Genomic DNA, 21,483 nt, shown 5'->3' with positions numbered 1-21,483 from the left:
TCACCACACCCGGCTAATTTCTTGTGTTTTTAGTAAAGATGGGGTTTTGCCATGTTGGCCAGGCTGGTCTCGAACTCCTGACCTCAAGTGGTCCACTCACCTTGGCCTCCCAGAGTGCTGGGATTACAGGCGTGAGCCACAACGCCTGGCCTGTGTTCATTTTTAAACTTTCTTCTTTGAACTTTTTGTTATATTGACAGGTATATCTTACATAAAGAACATGGGAATTTTTTGTTCATTTTTTTTCTCAGTGAAGAATATGGGTTATTACTTTTAAAATGCCTTTGACATCAAATAGCTGGATTCAGGCCGGGCGTGGTGGCTCAAGCCTGTAATCCCAGCACTTTGGGAGGCCGAGACGGGCGGATCACAAGGTCAGGAGATCGAGACCATCCTAGCTAACATGGTGAAACCCCGTCTCTACTAAAAAATACAAAAAACTAGCCGGGCGAGGTAGCGGGCGCCTGTAGTCCCAGCTACTCAGGAGGCTGAGGCAGGAGAATGGCATAAACTCGGGAGGCAGAGCTTGCAGTGAGCTGAGATCCGGCCACTGCACTCCAGCCCAGGCGACAGAGCAAGACTCCGTCTCAAAAAAAAAAAAAAAAAAATAGCTGGATTCAAATCATAGATTCATTACAGCCTGGTTGTAGGACTGTTAGGCAAGTTCCTTAGCTTCTCTTAGCCTTCATTTCAAATAGAAATACTTCATTTTCAGTAGAGAATCTCCCTCCATGGTGGTGATGGAGATTCAAGATGGTGTGTGTCTAATAGCTAACACAACATGAGGTGCCTCCTCAACAAATCAGACCCAATTTATCATTTCTCTTAGTGTGGTTCCAGTTTGTTGCTTCTGTCCTCATATATTGAAGTTTTCCTTAGCTTATCCACTTTCAACAAAATGCTGTGTCACCAAGACTCTGTTATTACATTATTTCATGCCTGTTCCATATAGGTTAAGCTCCCAGCAGGAACCCAGCCTAGCCCTAGTCTCTCCCGAGTGCCATCTGGAATCTTATGGAAATATTTTACATTCTCACTTGCAGACTGTATTTAACTGAGAAGTGTCCCTGTTTCCAGGACAACCTACTGTAGATAATGCCACTGTTGGCCGGGCGCGGTGGCTCAAGCCTGTAATCCCAGCACTTTGGGAGGCCGAGGTGGGAGGATCACGAGGTCCGGAGATCAAGACTATCCTGGCTAACACGGTGAAACCCCGTCTCTACTAAAAAATACAAAAAATTAGCAAGGTGTGGTGGCAGGCGCCTGTAGTCCCAGCTACTCAGGAGGCTGAGGCAGAGGAATGGCTTGAATCCAGGAGGCAGAGGTTGTAGTGAGCCGAGATTGTGGCACTGTACTCCAGCCTGGCAACAGAGCAGGACTCTATCACAAAAAAAAAAAAAAAAAGAGACAATGCCAGTGTTTTGGTTTGGTTTTGGTTTGGTTTTGACAGGTTGGTCAAAATAAATATTTTTGCCACTTCTTTTTCTCAGGTTATGGCTTGCTTCTATATAATAGTGCTATTGTGACACTTCATGGATTGGTTTGAACCATATTTTAAAATAATTAAAATTCTCCTTTGATACCTGCAAAGAAGCAGGTTGGAGCCTGATCTAGCCTTGGACAAGGCAGAGCTGGCCTCATCTGCCCCTCGTGCCAAACCATACTTCCTCAGTTCTAGCTTGCAAAGGGCAGGACTCCTCAGTGTGGCACCACCCAGATTTTCACCTTACGTTGTCCTTGGGACAATCTTTACAGAAAAGAAAGCTCTAGTGATTAGATAGCCTGGATCATTTGCCTATCTGATTTTCCTTTTCGCACTAATTTTTGCTCCTTCCTGCCTTTCTGCCTTCCTTCCTTCCGAGACGGAGTCTGGCTCTGTCGCCCAGGCTGGAGTGCAGTGGCCGGATCTCAGCTCACTGCAAGCTCCGCCTCCCGGGTTCACGCCATTCTCCTGCCTCAGCCTCCCGAGTAGCTGGGACTACAGGCGCCCGCCACCTCGCCCGGCTAGTTTTTGTATTTTTAGTAGAGACGGGGTTTCACCGTGTTAGCCAGGATGGTCTCGATCTCCTGACCTCGTGATCCGCCCATCTCGGCCTCCCAAAGTGCTGGGATTACAGGCTTGAGCCACTGTGCCCGGCCTGCCCTTTCTTTCGTGCATCACAATACCCTTTGAATGATGTAGAGGAATCAGGCCCTGCCACTGCCACTCTGCAGTTGATCCGGCAGCAGGAGGCAGCTGTAATCATCACTGTCCTCAGAGTACTTTTAAGAACAAGGAGGTCTCCGCCCACGCAGCTGAGGCAGGTAAGAGCCGTGTGGTTGTTACTGCCTGTACCTCTCTCCTCACTTAGTGGCCGCGTGACTACATGGTTGACTGCATTTCAAATATTTTAGAGACAGGAACTCACAACATAAAGAAACTTTATGGCAAGCCTTTCGGTAAAGCAAAAATTTCTTTTAGAAAGTGAATACTCATCCCTCTCAACTTTGAATTCTTGTCATAGTTTTAACTCAACGTGTCTTTTTTTTTTCTCAGAAATGGGTACACCTATATTTAATAAGATATCTGGTTCTCTGTGATACAAGAATACCTAGGTTTTAAAAACGGTTAACTAGATGAACAGGTCACTGAGTTAGCTGATTGATTGACTCTTTCATTTATTCACTGATTCTGACGTATGCATCAAGCACTGCTCGGAGAGCGAACACTTTGCAAGAGAATGAGATAGGAGAAGGACAAAGAGAGCGAAGATCGTGGCCACCAAAGCGAAGTGGTCCCCAGCATCTAGGAGCTCATGTTTTACCTGAAGAGACAAAGTGCTGTATAAAATGGACGTCTTGGCCAAGCATGGTGCCTCACACCTATACTCCCAACATTTTGGGAGGCCGAGGAGGGAGAATCACTTGAGCCCAGGAGTTTGAGACCAGTCTGGGCAACATAGCAAGGCCCTGTCTCTATTTAAGAAAATGAACAACAACAACAACAAAAAACCCAGATGTCTTGTTGTTTGAAGAATTTCTGGAGCCTTATACAAAGCCTGGCAGACAGTTGTCACTAATTTTTCTTAAATAATAGAAGAAATTAATTCAGAAACCAATAAACCAAAAAGGAGAAGACTCAGAACCAAAATGCATAGGAGAATTTACCAGGGGTCTGGGAATTCAGAGGAGGGAAATGGGCCATTTGAAACTCAGAAGAGAGGCCTCGTAGAGAACTTACGTAGGACCTGAACAAAGCCCTGAAGAGTGGGTTTAATTTAGGCTAGAGAAGGAGAAAGAGTGAGTATTCAGGCAGCAGAATTCACTACAGAGCTGGTGAGAATCAGGGGAGAGGGGGACCAACCTTCCTGAACTGGGAAAACTGGCTGCCTGAAAAAACAGAAGCAATAGGGAACTGACAAAGTAACTCAGTTGCTGCGAGCCCTCTTCTAAACAGCCTCTCAGCACGCATGCTCACAGGCAGTTAGAACAGTCGTCATGCTCATAGCAGGGTGAGTCATGTCAGTCCTAAAGCACTTCCCCACCTATGCCTTCTCTGCACCCTCAGGTCACTAGGGCGCGGCTTTCCCCGGAGGCTGAACTTCCTCTAATTTCATGAGCACAGATGCAACACTTACAAGGAAAAGGGGCATTATAAAATAAATGCATCCAGGAAATCAACTGATACAATTTACTCACCAGTTCAAATGCCATTTTCTGACTATTCCACAGGTTTCCATGGACTCACTGAATTTTCCAAATCTTACTAGATGTATCACATCAGAGTCTCGGGACCCTGACTCGAATATCCTTCTTCCGTCCCTTCTCTGGACAGATTCATTCATGACTTGCTAGTTGTCTTTCATGGGGGCCCGTAAGTTGATTAAATTTGCTAAATAATTGTGACTGGTTTCACCTGACATTGTACTGGGAGTACCCAAACTTTGATTTCTTTTTTTTTTTTTTTTTTGAGATGGAGTCTCACTCTGTTGCCCAGGCTGGAGTGCAGTAACATAATCTTGGTTCACTGAAGCCTCCACCTCCTGGTTCAAACGATTCTCCTGCCTTGGCCTCCAGAGTAGCTGGGACTACCGGTGCGCACCGCCATACCCGGCTTATCTGTGTATGTATATTTTTAGTTGAAACAGGTTTCACCATGTTGACCAGGCTGGTCTCAAACTCCTGACCTCAGCACTTTGGAAGGCCTGCCTCAGCCTTCCAAAGTGCTGTGATTATAGGCGTGAGCCACCATGGCTGGCCTGATTCAACAACACTTTTTAAAATTCTTTCCTATCATAAAAATAGATGCCAATTTTTAAAATGTTTTTCAACCAAGTCTTCAGAAAGTCCTTCTTCTTGGGGAAAGCTTTTCAGATGCTTCTTATCAGGGAAAATGTCCAGGTTTTCTGAAGCAAATGGGACTTATCTGCTCTTAGAGTCTATTTTGTTAGACCTCTGAAAGAGGAGAGGGGGATGCAGCCACCCAGCTGCCTGGAAGGTAATCTGGTACGAAAGGATTCTGTTTTAGTAGTGACTGTGCTTTAATTTTATATGCACTTCTGTGGCTCTATGATTAATATCTGACTTTATCTCCTTCACCAGACTGTAAGCAACAGGACGGTGAAATCACGTGTCTTTTGCTAAACACATTTCCTGTAGTTGCCTGGCAGGGTCAGGCAAAGGCAGTTGGTTAATAAATCTTTGCTGAATGGATCAGTTGATCAGTGATGCTGCAGTGGAAGGGGCTTGAGCCTTGGAGTCAGACAGACCTGGCTGTGTGAACTTAAACATGTGGTTTCACGCTTTCTATAAACTAAGAGTAATCATGAACATCGTGCAGGATTCTTTCAAGGACTGGACGAAATAGCCCATGTGAAAGGTCTGGTGGACGGTGGGTGTTAGCTGAGGTTCTTCCCCACCCCTCTCTACCAGAGGGTAGTTGCTGTTTTTCAAAATCGCTTCAGCTATTTTAGTTCTCTTGCATTTCCAAATAAATTTTATTCTTTTAATTAATTAATTAATTACTTTTTTGAGACCGGGTCTCACTCTGTCACCAGGCTGGAGTGTAGTGGCACGATCTCAGCTCACCGCAACCTCTGTCTCCCGGGTTCAAGTGATTCTCCTGCCTCAGCCTCCCGAGTAGCTGAGACTACAGGCAGGCGCCACCATGCCCCATTAATTTTTGTATTTTTAGTAGAGACAGTTTCATCATGTTGGCCAGGATGGTCTCGATCTCTTGACCTCGTGATTTGCCCGCCTCGGCCTCCCATAGTGCTGGGATTACAGGCATAAACCACCACGCCCAGCCCCAAATAAATTTTAGAATAGGTTTGTCTATATCTACAAAAAATCCTGCTGGGATTTTGTTAAGATAAAGCAGATCATTGTACGGTGAATTGTTATCTTTATTATGTTGTCTTCCAGTCCATGAATGTAGTCTACCTCTCAGGTCTCTCTGGTTTCTTTCATCAGCATTTTGTAGTTTTTATACAAATCCTGTATATGTGTTGTTCGATTTTCACGTATTTCATTTTTAAGCAATTGTAAATAGTTGTGTTTTAAATTTTTGTTCCAATTTTTAATTTATATCTAGAAATATGATTTTTTTACATGTTAATCTTGAATCCTACGATCTTGCTAAGCATAGCTGTTGGTTTTAGGAATTTATTTGTAGATTTCTGGAGATTTTCTACGTGGACAATTATGTCATTTGCAGCTAAGGACATCTGTATACCTTTTATTTCCTTTTCTTCTTATTGTGCTGGCTAGGACTTGCAGCACTATGTTTAATACGAGTAATGACAGTAAATATGCTTGTTTTGCTACCGATTTTAGGAAGAGAGCACTCACTCCTTAACCATTATGTATGACGCTAGCTGTAGGTTTCTGTAGATGTTCGCTATCAGACTGAGAAGGTTCCCTACAGTTTGCTAAGAAATTTTACCACAGATGGGGGAATTTTATTAGGTTCTTTACTATTATTGTATGTTGTAGAAATGTGATTTAATCCATATTATATAATGCCAAAAACGTACTGAGAAAGTTGACAAATCTTACAGATTTGTTCCTGAAGTCAGCGTGTTGAACATTATCTTTGAGGAAGTTTGTTGCAACGTGCATTTTTAATTCATTTATCTTGGTTCACCTTCTGAACACCAATGTGATAAAAAGTTGTATTGTTAAATTTTAATTTCTGTGCACGGACAGTCTAACCTCAGTGGTCTGGGGGCCAATATTAGTTAATGGAGGTGGCTGAATCCTCCTAGGAGCCACGAAGCTGTGCAAGCAAGGTACTCTTAGCAATGTACCTTAAGAAATAAATTCAATAAAATGAAACATATTCATAGAGATGTTCAGCATGACCAAAATGTCCAAAATTAGGGTATTGGGTTAAATAAATTATAACTCACTCAGTTATTCAATGAATATTTGTCAGATGTCTACCATGTGCTAATTATTATCTTTGACCTGACTGCTATAGCAGTAGACAAAATAGACAATCCTGCCTTTTCTTCTTTTCTTTTCCTTTTCCTTTTTTTTTTTTTTTTTTTTTTGAGACGGGGTCTCATTCTGTCACCCAGGCTGGAGTGCAGTGGCGTCTTTTCAGCTCACTGCAACCTCCACCTCCCAGGCTCAAGCAATCCTCCCATCTCAGCCTCCCAAGTAACTGGGACTACAGACACACGCCACCTGCCCAGATAATTCTTGTGTTCTTTGGACAGATGGGGTTTTGCCATGTTGCCCAGGCTGGTCTCAAATTCCTGATCTCAAACAATCCACCCACTTTGGCCTCCCAAGCACTGAGCTGACAGGCATGAGCTACTGCAACCACCATGGAGATTACTTTCTAATGAGGGCAGGGTAAAACAAATATAAATAAGATACATAAGTAAACGTACAGTATGGCAAATGGGGAAAAGTGTTTTGGAGAAAAACAAAGCAAAGGCAGGGAAAAGGAGTTCAGAAGTGGGGTGGAGTGGAGTCTTATGTTAAATAGAGTGGTGAATGACCCTTACTAAACTACACAAAGGAATGTGAAATATTAAAATTAAGAATACTCGGCCGGGCGCAGGGGGCTCATGCCTGTAATCCCAACACTCTGGGGGGCCAAGGCGGATGGATCACGAAGTCAGGAGTTCGAGACCAGCCTGACCAACATGGTGAAACCCTGTCTCTACTAAAAATACAAAAATTAGCCAAGCGTGGTAGCATGTGCCTGTAATCTCAGCTACTCAGGAGGCTGAGGCAGGAGAATCGTTTGAACCCAGGAGGCAGAGGTTGCAGTGAGCCAAGATTGTGCCTGTGCACTCCAGCCTGGGTGACAGAGCGAGACTCCATCTCAGAAAAAAAATAAAAATAAAAAAAACAGTAGTCTAGCAATGTGGAAAAAGTTTTATGATATATTGTTCAATGAGAAACAAAGAATATGATATAGGGCAAGGCACAGCAGCTCAGGCCTGTAATCCCAGCCCTTTGGGAAGTCGAAGTGGGAGGATTGGTTGGGCCTAGGAGTTCAAGACCAGCCTAGATAACAGATAACATAGTGAGACCCATCTCTACAAAAAAAAAAAATTATTTAATTAGCCGAGTGGTGTCATGCACCTGCAGTCCAAGCTACTCAGGAGGCTGAAGGGGGAGGATCACTTGAGCCCAGGAGGTCGAGACCAGCCTAGCCAACATGGTGAAACTCCATCTCTACTATAAACAAACAAAAGAATTAGCCGGGCATGGTGGTACACACCTGTAATCCCAGCTGCTCAGGAGGCTGAAGCAGGAGAATCACTTGAACCCAGGAGGTGTAGGTTGCAGTGAGCCAAGTTCACACCACTGCCCTCCAGCCTGGGTGATAGAGCCAGACTCTGTCTCAAAAAGGAAAAGAAAATAAAATTAAATTAAAAATTACAAAATAGAATATCTGCTGTGGTTTAAATATTTCTGTATGGGCCGGCATGATGGCTCACACCTGTAATCCCAGCACTTAGGGAGGCCGAAGTGGGTGGATTACTTGAGGTCAGGAGTTCGAGACCAGCCTGGCCAACATGGTGAAATCCCGTCTCTACTAAAAATACAAAAATTAGCTAGGCATGGTGGCGCATGTCTGTAATCCCAGCTACTCAGGAGGCTGAGGCATGAAAATTGCTTGAACCCAGGAGGTAGAGGTTGCAGTGAGCTGAGATCGTGCCACTGCACTCCAGCCTAAGTGACAGAGTGAGACGGTCTCAAAAAAAAAATTTAAGTATGTATATGTGTGTGTCTATATAGACACACACACACATATATATGCTATAAAAACATGAAAATAGTTGTTTATGTGTAGAATTCATGGATGGCTCTAATATTGTCTTATGGCATTATTTACTCTGGGCATACTATGTTTTCAGTGGTAAATAAAAACATTCAAAGATTTCCTAAGCATAATTGAAATTGAGTGAATGGTAGGGCAAGGGTACGGATAACAATTTTGTTTGCTTTGGAAGAATTTTACTTGGGGCACATCTAAGTGAGCGTCTTTTATTAAGGTAACTAAACAATTACATATTTAAGGGAGCTGAAAGTTATGTTGTTCCTGGTGCTGAGAACAACAGTTGTGCAGTACTGGCCGTGACTATGAAAATGATGGTAATTTTACCATATGTTCATACTTGAGTTATCACATTCGGATTTGGTATGTGGCTATATTTTTTAAGATGGACTAAAATAAAATGTACTGATATATCTTATCACAAACTACACTTCCTTATGTGTCCAAGAGATTATGATTAACGGCAAAAAAAAAAAAATGTGATTTGGTATCCCTTACATAAGGTGCAGGAAATTCTCTAAAGATCGGTAACCACTCCCAGACAAGGTCCTCTGATTATCGTAGGAGCATTGACTTGGACTCAAACACCACTGCTAATGCATTCCTCTAAAAACATTTGCATGGCATGGCAACCAGAGACAACCCACAGAATGGCAGAAAACATTTGCAAACTACCCACCTGACAAGGGATTAATAACCAGAATGTATAAAGAGCTTAAACAATTCAATAGGGAAAAGAAAATCTGATTTTCAAATGGGCCAAAGGGCCAGGAGCAGTGGCTCACATTTGTAATCCGAGCACTTTGGGAGACTGACGTGGGTGGATCACCTGAGGTCAAGAGTTCAAGACCAGCCTGGCCAACATAATGAAAGCCCACCTCTACTAAAAATACAAAAAATTAGCTGGGTGTGGTGGCGGGCGCCTGTGATCCCAACTACTCGGGAGGCTGAGGCAGGAGAATCACTTGAACACAGGAGACGGAGGCTGCAGTGAGCCAAGATCACACCATTGAACTCCAGCCTGGGCAATGAGAGCAAAACTTCATCTCAAAAAATTGATTAATTAATTAATCAAATAAAATCAGCAAAAAATCTGAATAGACATTTCTCAGAAGAAGACACATAAATGGCCAACAGGGGTATAAAAAAAAATGTTCAACATGGCCGGGCGCGGTGGCTCACGCCTGTAATCCCAGCACTTTGGGAGACCAAGGCAGGCAGATCACAAGGTGAATCCGGCCATCCTGGCCAACATGGCGAAACCTTGTCTCTACTAGAAATATAAAAAATTAGCTGGGTGTGGTGATGCGTGCCTGTAGTCCCAGCTACTAGGGAGGCTGAGGCAGGAGAATTACTGGAACCCAAGAGGCAGAGGTTGCAGTGAGCCGAGATCACACCACTGTACCACTGCACTGCAGCCTAGACACAGAGTGAGTCTAAAAAAAAAAAAAAAAGTTCAGCGTTACTAATCATCAGAAAAATGCAATGGGATATCATCTCGCCTCAGTTAAAATGTCTTTTATCCAAAAGCCAGGCAATAATGAATGCTACTATGGAGAACAGTGTAGAAGTTCCTCAAAAAACTAAAAATAGAACTACCATATGATCCAGCAATCTCGCTGCTGGGTATATATCAAAGAGAAAGGAAAGTGTTATATCAAAGAGGTATCTGAACTCCCATGTTTACTGCAGCACTATTCACAATAGCCAAGCTATGGAATCAACCCAAGTGTCTATTAATGGATGAATGGATAAAGAAAATGTGAGATATATATATATATATATGCATGGAATATTATTCAGCCATAAAAAAGTATGAAATTGGCTGGGTACAGTGGCTCATGCCTGTAATCCCAGCACTTTGGGAGGCCGAGGCGGGAGGATCACCTGAGGTCAGGAGTTCCAAGACATGGTGAAACCCCATCTCTGCAAAAATACAAAAATTAGCTGGACATGATGGCAGGTGCCTACAGTCCCAGCTACTCCGGAGGCTGAGGCAGGAGAATTGCTTGAACCTGGGAGGCAGAGGTTGCTGCGAGCTGAGATCACGCCATTGCACTCCAGCCTGGGTGACAGAGCGAGACTCCGTCTCAAAAAAAAAAAAAAAAAAAAGCATGAAATCCTGTCATTTAGAACATGAAGGGAACTGGAGGACATTGTATTAAGTAAAATAAGCCAGGCACAGAAAGACAAATGTTGCCTGTTCTCACTCATATGTGGGAGCTTGAAAAAATTTGAACTTGTAGAAGAAAAGAAATGGAGCTTGTGGAGATGGAGAGTACAATGATGGTAGAATGATGGTTAGCAGGGCTGGGAAGGGGAGTGGGGAGGAGGGAATAAACAGTGGATGGTAAATGGAACAAAAATACAGTTAGAAGAAAAAAGATCAGTGTTTGGTAGCACAACAGGTGACTATTGTCTACAATTTATTGTACATTTCTTTTTTTTCTTTCTTTTTTTATTTTTCTTTTTTTTGAGACGGAGTCTTCCTCTGTTGCCCAGGCTGGAGTGCAGTGGCTCCGTCTCGGCTCACTGCAACCTCTGCCTCCTGAGTTCAAGGATTCAGAACACCTCAAGTGTTCTGCCCACCTCGGCCTCTCAAAGTGCTGGGATTACAGGCCTGAGCCATCGCACCCGGCCTATTCTACATTTCAAAATAACTTAAAAAGTGGAATTAGAATGTTCCTAACACAAAGAAATGATAAATTATTGAGGTGATGGATACCCCCATTACCCTGATTGGATCATTACTCATTGAATGCTTGTATAAAAATGGCACATGCACCCCATAAATATGTACATCTCCTATATATCCAAGAAAAGCATGGCAACCCGTGACCAATTTATTCCCTTACAAGACTGATTCAGAATTTCTAGGCACTGAGCACTCACTCTATCTTCTAAAGGATAGTTGGGGCTGTCTTTGTTAGGAGCGCAAGAGCCCTGAATACCCTGCATTATTCTGTCCAGCCTATCACTTCTGTCCAGCCTCTCATCACTTCTGTCCAGCCTGTCTCTTTTGTCCAGCCAATCATCACTTCTGTCCAGCCAATCATCACTTCTGTCCAGCCAATCATCACTTCTGTCCAGCCTATCAACACTTCTGTCCAGCCTGTCATCACTTCTGTCCAGCCTCTCATCACTTCTGTCCAGCTTATCACTTCTACTGAAGTAAACTCTGCAGTCATGAAGCTTTCGGAGTTCGAGTTATCAAATTAACCAAGAGCTCAGGTGTATTTACTCAGATTTTCTCTTTCATTGTTTCTTCCTTCCTTCTCTCTCTCTCTCTTTTTTTTTTTCAAATAATCACAGCAGTAAAAGTACATTATAAATGATTAGGCTCTGTTGGATAGCCAGCTATTCCATTATAATGTAATGTGTTTAAAATCTTCAAGTTGCTTTGAAAAACACACTCAGATGAAATAAAGCAGCTAGCCAGCCGGCAGGCAATGAGTTAACTGTTGTCTATGAAAGGGAAGAGGAGGAGACATCATACACTTTTTTTTTCCAGTCCTTTCGGTCTCCTGGTTACGGAATAGTCCTAGTTTTGTGTTGGCTGATGGTCTGGGTGCCTTGTGATTGTTTTGATAGAGCATAAGAGTTAAAATAAATATTTCTGCAGCCAGAGGGTTCCAGCCCTGGTTCCTTGGTAACCTCATACAAGTTACTTGACTTCTTCAGTACCTCAATTTCTTGGGAGTAAATAGCGATAAAACTCTGTAGGGTTGCTAGGAGGCTAATAGGAGTTCATACATGTTACCTGATACATAATCCATGATTGTCAATAGGAACTCACATTTCTCCTTTCTCAAAGATGTTTTCAAGGACACAGAACACTCTCGCACACATCACTGCTCCTTTAACCCTGCAGAGAGCGATTGTAATCAGTGTGGAGAATGGGGAAATGACTTGCCGCAGGTCACGTAGGTCTCAGTCCAATGTTCTGCTACACCACTAGCCATGTTTGTGCAAACCGCAGGCCCACTTGTCTTCATGCATACATAATAGATAGGCAGGGTGCAAAATTCCTCAGGTAAATGGTAAAAAGTGTGCCTTTGTCCCCCAGCCACTCAGTTTTCCTTCCCATTGTTTACTCTTTTTCCTGTGATTTTTCTTTTTTTTTTTTAAGACAGGGTCTCACTCTGTCACCCAGGCTGGAGCACAGTGGTATGATCTTGGCTCACTGCAACCTCCGCTTCCTGGGCTCAAGCGATCCTCCTGCCTCAGCCTCCTGAGTAGCTGGGACCACAGGCAAGCACCGACACACAGGCTTTTTTTTTTTTTTTTTTTTTTGTATTTTTCATAGAGGTGGGGTCTCACCACTTTATGTGATTATTTAAATGGAGTAGTTTGCTTGTGGCAAGCCATATTCTCCAGTAAATAATCAGATGTGGGCCAAGCACAGTGGCTCATGCCTATAATCCCAGCACTTTGAGAGGCCGAGGTGGGTGGATCACCTGAGGTCAGGAGTTCGAGACCAGCCTGGCCAACATGGTGAAACCCCATCTCTACTAAAAATACAAAAATTAGCTGGGTGTGGTGGCAGGTGCCTATAATCCGCTACTCAGGAGGCTGAGGCAGGAGAATTGTTTGAACCCGGGAGGTGGAGGCTGCAGTGAGCCAAGATTGTGCCATTGCACTCCAGCCTGGGTGACAGAGTGAGGCCCTGTGGGGGGAAAAAAAAAATATATGATAAGAAATTTTAGACTAGAAACAACATATATGTTTAGTCTAGGATCAGTGTGGGAAACAGAAAGGGGATTAACATACAAAATGAAGTGCTTAAAAAAATCCTCAGAAGGGCTGGAGGAACAGGCTCTGGGTGGGGCCCCCAGGAGGCATCTAGAACATCTCCACCAAACTGACCCATCACTGGTAAAGCTATGTCAGTCCAGATCAGGAAGCTGCTTCCAGGAGTATCAGTTCAAGAACCTACTCCCAACGCCACCGCCTCTGCTACCCAGGAAGCTGGAATTTGAACCTTGGGACACAGACTTCAGCCACTGCCTTCACAACAGTTGCTTCTTATCTGCCCCAAAGCTGGAGATGAGACACTGGACGTTTGCTGCAAAGAAGTGCTATGTCTTCACAACCTTGCTGGCCAGTAGAGAAGATCTAGGCAGCAGCCTCTGCCTCATGTCCACCTTCCAAATCCCAAGCAAGCACAGCCGATGAAAGGGCTCTCATTCTTAGCCGGGATTCTTGTCATGAGGGACTCTGGGAAATGTTGTGCTTAGCTTGCAAGAAATGAGACAGGATCTTGGGGCACAACTGATCAAAGCAAAAACAAAAAAACAATGAGGTGAGACAGGAGACTATGCCCAGCTAACTTTAGCGCAGTACCTTTGCTTTTTATTTTCTTATTGATTTATACTTATTTAATTTTTTTACCTTTGATTTTTAAAGAAAAGCGTATCTGTATGTATTTGCCTTATGCTTGCCATTTCTTTTTGCTCCTTTACTAATCTTGTATTTCCTTCCCTAAATAGCCTATAAGCATCATCCTTCTACCATGTCAAATATTTTTACCGATTTCTTTCAAGATGGACTTTGTGGTACTAGATAGCTCACCCATGGAATTATGTGGAAACTGGTAATATGATCCTTTACTCTATGTATTTTTTTCAGATTCCCATCCATCATGACAACCATCCGACTACGAGAATTTATTGAGCGTCGCCCACTGATCCCGCCAAGGTATAGTTCTTCCAGATGCACTGCCTCCAGGGCTGAGGCCAGGCAGCCAGGTGCCTGGGGAGTTAGAACTGCACATCCTGCTGCTCAGTGGTTGAGAGACCACTGCCAGGGAGTTCTAGGGAAGCTCTTTGGATGTTTATTGATGAGCAGGTCTATGCAAACCCACTGGCAAAAGTCAGAGGAAGCTGAGACGCCAAAGAAAGAGACTGACAAATCCAGTTTCTTACAAAGAAATATTTAACAGGGACTTATGAACAGAAGCCACATACGTGTCTCGGGTGGCAGTGAGGTGAGATGGTGGATGTCTGCACCATTACCCCTGAGACCTAGGGTTTAGATACCATAGGGAAAGAGTGATACAGAAGGGATGTAGGGGACAATTGAAGTATGATAACACCAACGCTGTTTGGCCAAAGGGCAGAACTTACAGTAAGTACCTGCTCTGACACCAGGAACTATAGAGAAACTGGAAATCTTAGAGGCCTGGGGTGATACGATTTGCTTGTGTCTCCACTCAAATCTCATCTTGAATTGTAGTTCCCATAATTCCCACGTGTCATGGGAGGGACCTGGTAGGAGGTAATTGAATCATGGGGTGGGGCTTTCCCATGCTGTTCTCGTGACAGTGAATAAGTCTCACGAGATCTGATGGTTTTATAAGTTGGAGTTCCCCTGAGCAAACTCTCTTGCCTGCTGCCATGTAAGATGTGCCTTTGCTCCTCCTTTGCCTTCTGCCATGATTGTGAGGCCTTCCCAGCCATGTGGAACTGTGAGTCCATTAAATCTCTTTTTCTTCATGAAGTACCCAGTCTCAGGTATTTCTTCATAGCAGTAGGAAAATGGGCTAATAAAAGGGGTTAATCAGAAGCCAACAGGGTGAATTAGCATCCAACACAGAGTTGCTCTAGCCTCTACCCTGGGTTTAGGGAAGTTGTGAGAAAGAGAAACCTCACACCCATTGCAGAATCCAAGCAAACAGGCAACTCCAAATTCCCAAAAGACCAGAAGGATATTGGTTTTTGCTAGGGAAGAGCTTTACTGAGAAGTCTGAGCAACCCAGGCCTATATTTTGGATTAGACCATTTTACTCTGCTTGGGGTAAAACAAACTGCCCCTGTGCTTCTGCACGATGGGAGCTGACAGCACAGATGGAAACTAAGGAGCCGTTTCAGTCTTTCTTCAAGGTCCTCTATGGCACAAGAATAACAAGCCCTAGATATGTTTGGTTGTACTAAATCTGGTATCAGATGAGTCTGTAAATCCTAACCCCGCTCTCCCTTCACCACCTGCGATGGAGTCTGCAGAAGGGTAGTAGCTATAAATTTGTGACAGAAACCTCACACTGTGATTTGGGCATCAGCCTCTTGTAGCCCCACTGGCTTCATGGCTTTGAGCAAGCCTCATGTTTATTTTATTTTATTTTTATTTATTTATTAGGGACAAAGTCTCGCTCTGTTGCCTGGGCTGGAGTGAAGTGGCTGGATTATGATCTTCCAACTCCTGGGCTCAACTGATCTTCCTGCTGCCTTAGTCTCCTGAGTAGCTAGGACTACAAGCTGCCTGGCTAATTTTTAAATTTTCTGTAGAGACCAGGTCTCACTATGTTGCCCAGACTGTCTGGAACTCCTGGCCTCAAGCAGTCCTCCTTAGTATCGCAAAGTACTGGGATTACGGGTGTGAGCTACAACACTCAGCCTCATGTTTATTTTAATATTGAGTTATTTCAGCCATGTTTGGTCAACAAAGAGAAGTCCTTCTTCCAGAAACTACAGAAGGAGTGAATGGATGGATGTGTCCTTCTTGGGTACACCTTAAGAATTTGCTTTTAAGACCTGGCACAGTGCCTCGTGCCTGTAATCCCAGCACTTTGGGAGGCCAAGGCGGGTGGATCACTTGAGGTCAGGAGTTCAAGAGCAGGCTGGCCAACATAGTGAAACCTATCTCTACTAAAAATACAAAAATTAGCCAGGCGTGGTGGCGCACACCTGCAATCCCAGCTACTCGGGAGGCTGAGGCAGGAGACTCACTTGAGCCCAGGAGGCAGAGGTTGCAATGAGCCGAGATCGTGCCACTGTACTCCAGTGTGGGCAACAGAACAAGACTGTCTAAAAAAAAAAAAACAGAGAGAGAGAGAAAAAGAAACAACTAAAAGAATTGGAAGTTGTGATAAAGGCTATAAAGGAAACGGAAAGGGTGGGAGAGAGAATAATGAAGGCGGAGGGGCAGGCAGAAGGAGAATACCTTCTCTAGCCAGGGTGTTCAGGGAACAGCTCTCTGAGCAGTTGACAGCCGAGCATGATGCTGGGTGATGGGGTAGGGGGGCGGGAGGAGGGAGTGGTCTAGGGAGGAGGAAGTGCAGGTCCAAAAGCCCTGAGTCATGAAAGACGCCATTACATGGTGACACGGGGGCTGGAGCTGGGAGAAGTTTGGGGAGGTAGAGGCAGGAGAAGTTCCTGGAGGGCTTTGTGGCCCTCAACAGTACATTTGGGTTTTATGCTATTACACATGCAGTGAGTTGAAGGGTTTTATGCAATGGAGGACCCTGATCCGATTTACTTTTTATGAAGCTCACTCTGAGAACAGATTGTCCGAGGACAACAGTGGGGGCTGTTGCAGAGAGCAGGGAGGGGGAGGCAATGGTGATCTGGACCAAGGGGCGGCTGTGAGCCGGAGAAAAGCCGTCCCATGGGAGATCCAGCCTGGAGGGGCAATGCACGGACTTGCTGATGGATTGGACCCATGTGTTGGCAGGTCAGGAAAGGCATCAAGAGCTGTCCCACGGTGAGCACTATGGGCGGAGGGTGGGGGCACCGAGACTAGGTGCAGGAAGAGTGGGAGCCATCAGTATGCCCCCCGACCCACGTGCGGCTCTGAGGACAAGCCCCAGAAAGCTGAAGACAGCCCAGCCTTAGGCCTCCAGGGGCCCCAGGGCCTGCTGTGCTCAGTCCCACCCAAACCCCCAGACTCCAGGCCAGGTCCAGACACCACAGAGCACCGGGCAGGAGTGGCCAGTGGAGGTTTGTTTCCATTTTCCCCAGAGGAGACCAGAGTTAAATAGGCCCCACAGTGAACAAAACAGATCTCAAACACACCCAGAAAGAGCAAAGCCTGTGGCGAGACAATCAGGAAATACTGGAGCCAGCTCTGTTCCTCTCTCCCCAGCTTCCTCCTCATCCGGGTTTCGGGAAGGAGAGGTTTTTGGTTTTTTGTTTGGTTTTGTTGAGACAAAGGCTTGTGCTGTCACCCAGGCTGGAGTGCAGTGGTACGATCTTGGCTCACTGCAACCTCTGCCTCCTGAATTCAAGCGATTTCTCGTGCCTCAGCCTCTCGAGTGCTGGGACTACAGGCGCCCGCCACCATACCTGGCTAATTTTTGTATTTTTAGTAGAGACGAGGTTTCACCATGTTGGCCAGGCTGGTCTCGAACTCCTGACCTCAAATGATCCACTCGCCTTGGCCTCCCAAAGTGCTGGGATTACAGGTGTGAGCCACCGCGCCTGGCCTATTTTATCTGTTTCTTTATTTCCTGCCTGTCACCCCCTCTGGAATAATAATGGTAAATACTTCTGAAGCTCTTACTGTGTGCCAAGCACTGTCCTAGGTGCATCTGAACTCCTTTAACTTTCACTACTGTGAGTTCCATATGAGGAAACCAAGGCACCGTGTGGTTAAATGACTGTCCCAGATCCCACGGCCAGTGACTGGCGGACATGGATCTTAAACTCACGTCTGTGCTTATGGTCAGTGCACTTTGCTGCATCTCCAGGTTAGCTCCCCGGGCAGGGCTTACTTCCCTTTCTCTGCAACTCACTATCATGACCTCCGCCTTGCAGATTACCATTCCCGGTAGGCCCTGTAGGCACGGTTGTGGAAAACATTAAAATGAATGAGTGAGCAACATTATCCAGTCATTTATGTGTGGTTTGTCCCCTGGTGACTGATGGCACCTGAGCCTGCCTTTGTGCAGTTTTGCACAAGCACGTATCCAATTCATCCTTAAATGCCCAAGCCTCAGAGCTATGCTATGGAAAACCAGATTAAAATCAGCAGGGACACTGAATCAAAGTAAATGTTAAATGGTTCACACTTAGCGGTGGCCACATAAAATTCTTGTATTCATACTCATATTGGTTGGGCGCAGCTGCTCACGCCTGGAATCCCAGCACTTTGGGAGGCCAAGGCAGGTGGATCATGAGGTCAAAAGATTGAGCCCATCCTGGCCAACATGGTGAAACCCTGTCTCTACTAAAAATATAAAAAGTTAGCGGGGTGTGGTGGCACACACCTGTAGTCCCAGGTACTCGGGAGGCTGAGGCAGGAGAATTGCTTGAACCTGGGAAGGTGGAGGTTGCAGCGAGCCAAGATTGCACCACTGCACTCCAGCCTGGCGACAGAGCCAGACTCCGTCTCAAAAAGAAAAAGGAAAAAAAAGAAAAAAAAAATCCTATTATATGCAACTGTTTACTGGTGCCATCCCCTGGCTACAGGCTGGAGGCCTGTCACTCAGAGTAGGGCTGAGTGTGGCGTTGGTTTGTGGAACGCAGGATACTCCTGAAAAGATCACTTTAAGTGGGTTAAATTCAGTGTGTTGTAAACGATCAAAGACACAGAATTTGTGTGTGATTTAAATAGATTTTTAAAACTTCGATCGAAACAGTCTCTGAAGATCCAGAGGCAGCCGTGTGGCCAGCCCATCCTGAGTGGGATGATATTGAAGCAGCGTCATTTTTCTGGGGTATGACCCGTGGTTCATTGCCTCACGCCAAAGAAATCAAGGACGTGAACACACAAGGAGCGAGGTTAAGAGCGGAGGTTTGATAGGCTAAAGAAAGAGAAAATCTCTCTCTTGAGAGAGGGAGTCCCAGTGGGTCTTCTGGTCCCTGGTGAAGCGCAGGAGGTTTTATAGATGAGCTTGAGGAGGTGGTGTCTGATTTACATAGGGCACGAAAGATTGGTTGGACCAGGTGTGCCATTTGCATAACGTGAGAAGAACTGGTTAGGACTAGGTGTGCTGTTCGCACGGCATGTGAAGAAGCTGGCCACCCCACCCTAATATTTGATTGTGCAGATGGGTTCTCTGCCTGGCCGGGTCACATTCAGTTGCCTGTTTTTGTTTTTACTATACACGTGGTGACAGAGAAAAGGGAAGATGGAGCCTCCATTTGAACGTGCCTGGCCCCCAGGTAGCCCTTTTCTATGGACACAGCTGCTGGCATTCACCCTGCAAGTTTCCAGCTTGCTTATTCATGTCCGCAGCTCGATTTTACAGGCTGCTCTTTGTTAGAAAAGAAATGACTTTGGGGCCGCTTTTGTTAAAAGGGAAATTCCGCCGAGGACTCTGTTGCCTTTTCCATCTGCTTAAATAATTTCTGTCTCCTGTATCATCACCTTGGGAGATGTCAGCCACCAAGTACAAAGGTCTCGTTTACTCTTATGTATCCATTAATGGAGAAGATGGTATCATTACTGATGAGGAAACTGAGGCTCCCCACTTCCTTGAGGAGATTCTTCTAGAGCTGGTAAAACCTGGGAGATGACGGCACAGGTCTGGGGGCTTCCCAGTCCTTCCTTTAGTTCCGTCTTCTGGACTTACTAGCTCATGTCCTTAGCAAAGTTATTTATTTCCCCCGAGCCTCAGTTTCTTATCAGGTATAGCGCTCACCACATTGTCTATGGTTAGATAGTTGCCTAAATATGGCTTTCCTGAGCAGATTATGAACTCTTGAGTGGAAAGACAATATTATCATCCCTGTATCCCTAGCACCTAGCACACTGGAGACACAACGGAGCTCGCAGTGAGTACTTTTCATTGAGTTAAAAGCATCTTCCAGCCAACATCGCTGTGTCTTTATGGCTTTTCCTATTTTTACTATACAATGTCTATTTGCTGTCTGCCCCAAAATGAGAGAATCACAGAGTTTGTATGAAAATAGCACTGGATTCCTATTTTAAAAAAAAATCATCACACATACCCTTGGGTGGCAGAGTGCGACATGGAGTTTGGAGACCTGGGTTTGATTCACAGTGCTGGCATTTCCTCGTTTAAGTGGACTTTACTCTTTAAAAAGTCCACTTAACCTTTCTGAGACTTGGGCTATTCTTATAAAGCAGAGAGTTGATCAGGGCTACCTTGCGAGGTGACTGTGAGGATGAAGTGAGATCATTTCTGTAAAAATGTTCTGTGGAGCATGAGTCCCAACAGGGCCGGAACAGAGAAGAGTGCAGTCATAGGAGCACAGGCTACCTGGGGCTGTGGGGCCAGGCTCTGGAGGACGGACACCCCTGGCCTCTGCTATGCACGTTGAATTTTGACTCTGGCTCAGCCCAGATTCCGCTCCAGTTACAGTCACCCTCCCAGGGAACCCTCCCAGGGAACCCTCCCAGGGAACAGCTTTGCTCTCATGTGGACTGAATGAGCCAAGCCATCAGGGACTCGAAATCATGCATGGTGCCTGCACCCGCCCAGAGCGAAGGAAAGGGCTTCCTAGAGCTGGTTACAACCCAGGTCAACAGAATCACTCTGAGCAGAGCCCTGAGCTGGGCTGGGCTCCACAGCCAAGTCTGAAGAGTCCAAACGTGCTTTCACAGTCATTCGCTGAGGCTGGGTAATGCACAGCCTCTGGCCTGGCTAGACATTTCCCCTTAGGAGGTCAAAACTCTCTTCTCCACCCAGCCAGCCCTCCCTCCACACCCATCTCCTTACGCGCACCTTCCCATTGTCTCTTCACTCTTCCCAAAACCTGCCAAGAGACACTCCCAAGGGGTGGCGGCAGGGAGTATTACTTGGTGCTGGTGTAAGGATTCTTTATCCTCAAACCAGCTTTTACTGACTGCTTCTAAGGAGCGGCGCTGAGTTTATTCACCTGTATTCAGCAGGTGTGTGTTTGTATGCATGCCATGGTCAAAACCCAGCCCACCGCCAACAACCCAGCCACTGTAGAAACCAACATCCTTTAGGTGGATTCTTAAACTGTAGTGTGGCCCTGGGGTAACATTCCAAGGTGGTGCTTCAGAAAATGGATAGGTGCCTAAGAAAGCTACGTGTCCCACCCCCGTGCATTCAGAAAGGGCATTTGTTCCCTTTATTGTGCCAGTTCCTCTCTTTTCTTATGACTTAATACCCGTTGTTATTTACCAACCAGGGCTCAGTCAGATTGTCCCAGGCACTGGGCAGGCCCAGACAGCCTGTGGTTTTTCTGCAAATCAGAGCTCCCAGAGGTCCTCTTTGCACAGACAGAGACAGAACTCGCCCTGCTCAGCGCTTGCCTTTCATACTAGACAACCAGGTCCACTCTGGCCCTCATACACTCCACTCAGAACCCAATTCTGTCCACGTCTTGGTGTCTATAATTCCCTTTGCTTGGAATCTCCTCCCCATCCCCTTTACTTATACCGGTCTTAGATACTCCTCCCTCTTCTGTGTCCTATCGACCCTTTATTCAGATCACTATTTCAGCATGTGAAGAGCTTTTTGAGGACAAGGGCTGCTTCTTAGTCAGCTTTGT

The 21,483-nt window shown here is 45.4% G+C and overlaps 1 protein-coding gene across 3 annotated transcripts in view; it reads left to right on the top strand.

The window, feature by feature from the left end:
• Positions 1-2,205: 2,205 nt before the first annotated feature.
• Positions 2,206-21,483, top strand: part of C1H1orf100 (chromosome 1 C1orf100 homolog) — a 39,580-nt gene continuing 20,302 nt past the window's right edge. For all 3 annotated transcript variants that reach the window (XM_023216155.2, XM_023216153.2, XM_023216154.1), the window contains exons 1-2: positions 2,206-2,304; positions 13,910-13,978. In XM_023216155.2, coding sequence (XP_023071923.1) covers positions 13,923-13,978 — 56 coding nt within the window. In that variant the 5' untranslated portion in view covers positions 2,206-2,304; positions 13,910-13,922. The remainder of the gene's footprint in view (positions 2,305-13,909; positions 13,979-21,483) is intronic.

This window comes from Piliocolobus tephrosceles, chromosome 1 (assembly GCF_002776525.5).
Source record: "Piliocolobus tephrosceles isolate RC106 chromosome 1, ASM277652v3, whole genome shotgun sequence".
Taxonomy (NCBI): Eukaryota; Metazoa; Chordata; class Mammalia; order Primates; family Cercopithecidae; genus Piliocolobus; species Piliocolobus tephrosceles.
The sequence above is the reverse complement of the archived record's forward strand: the minus strand, read 5'-3'. Positions and strand labels throughout refer to the sequence as shown.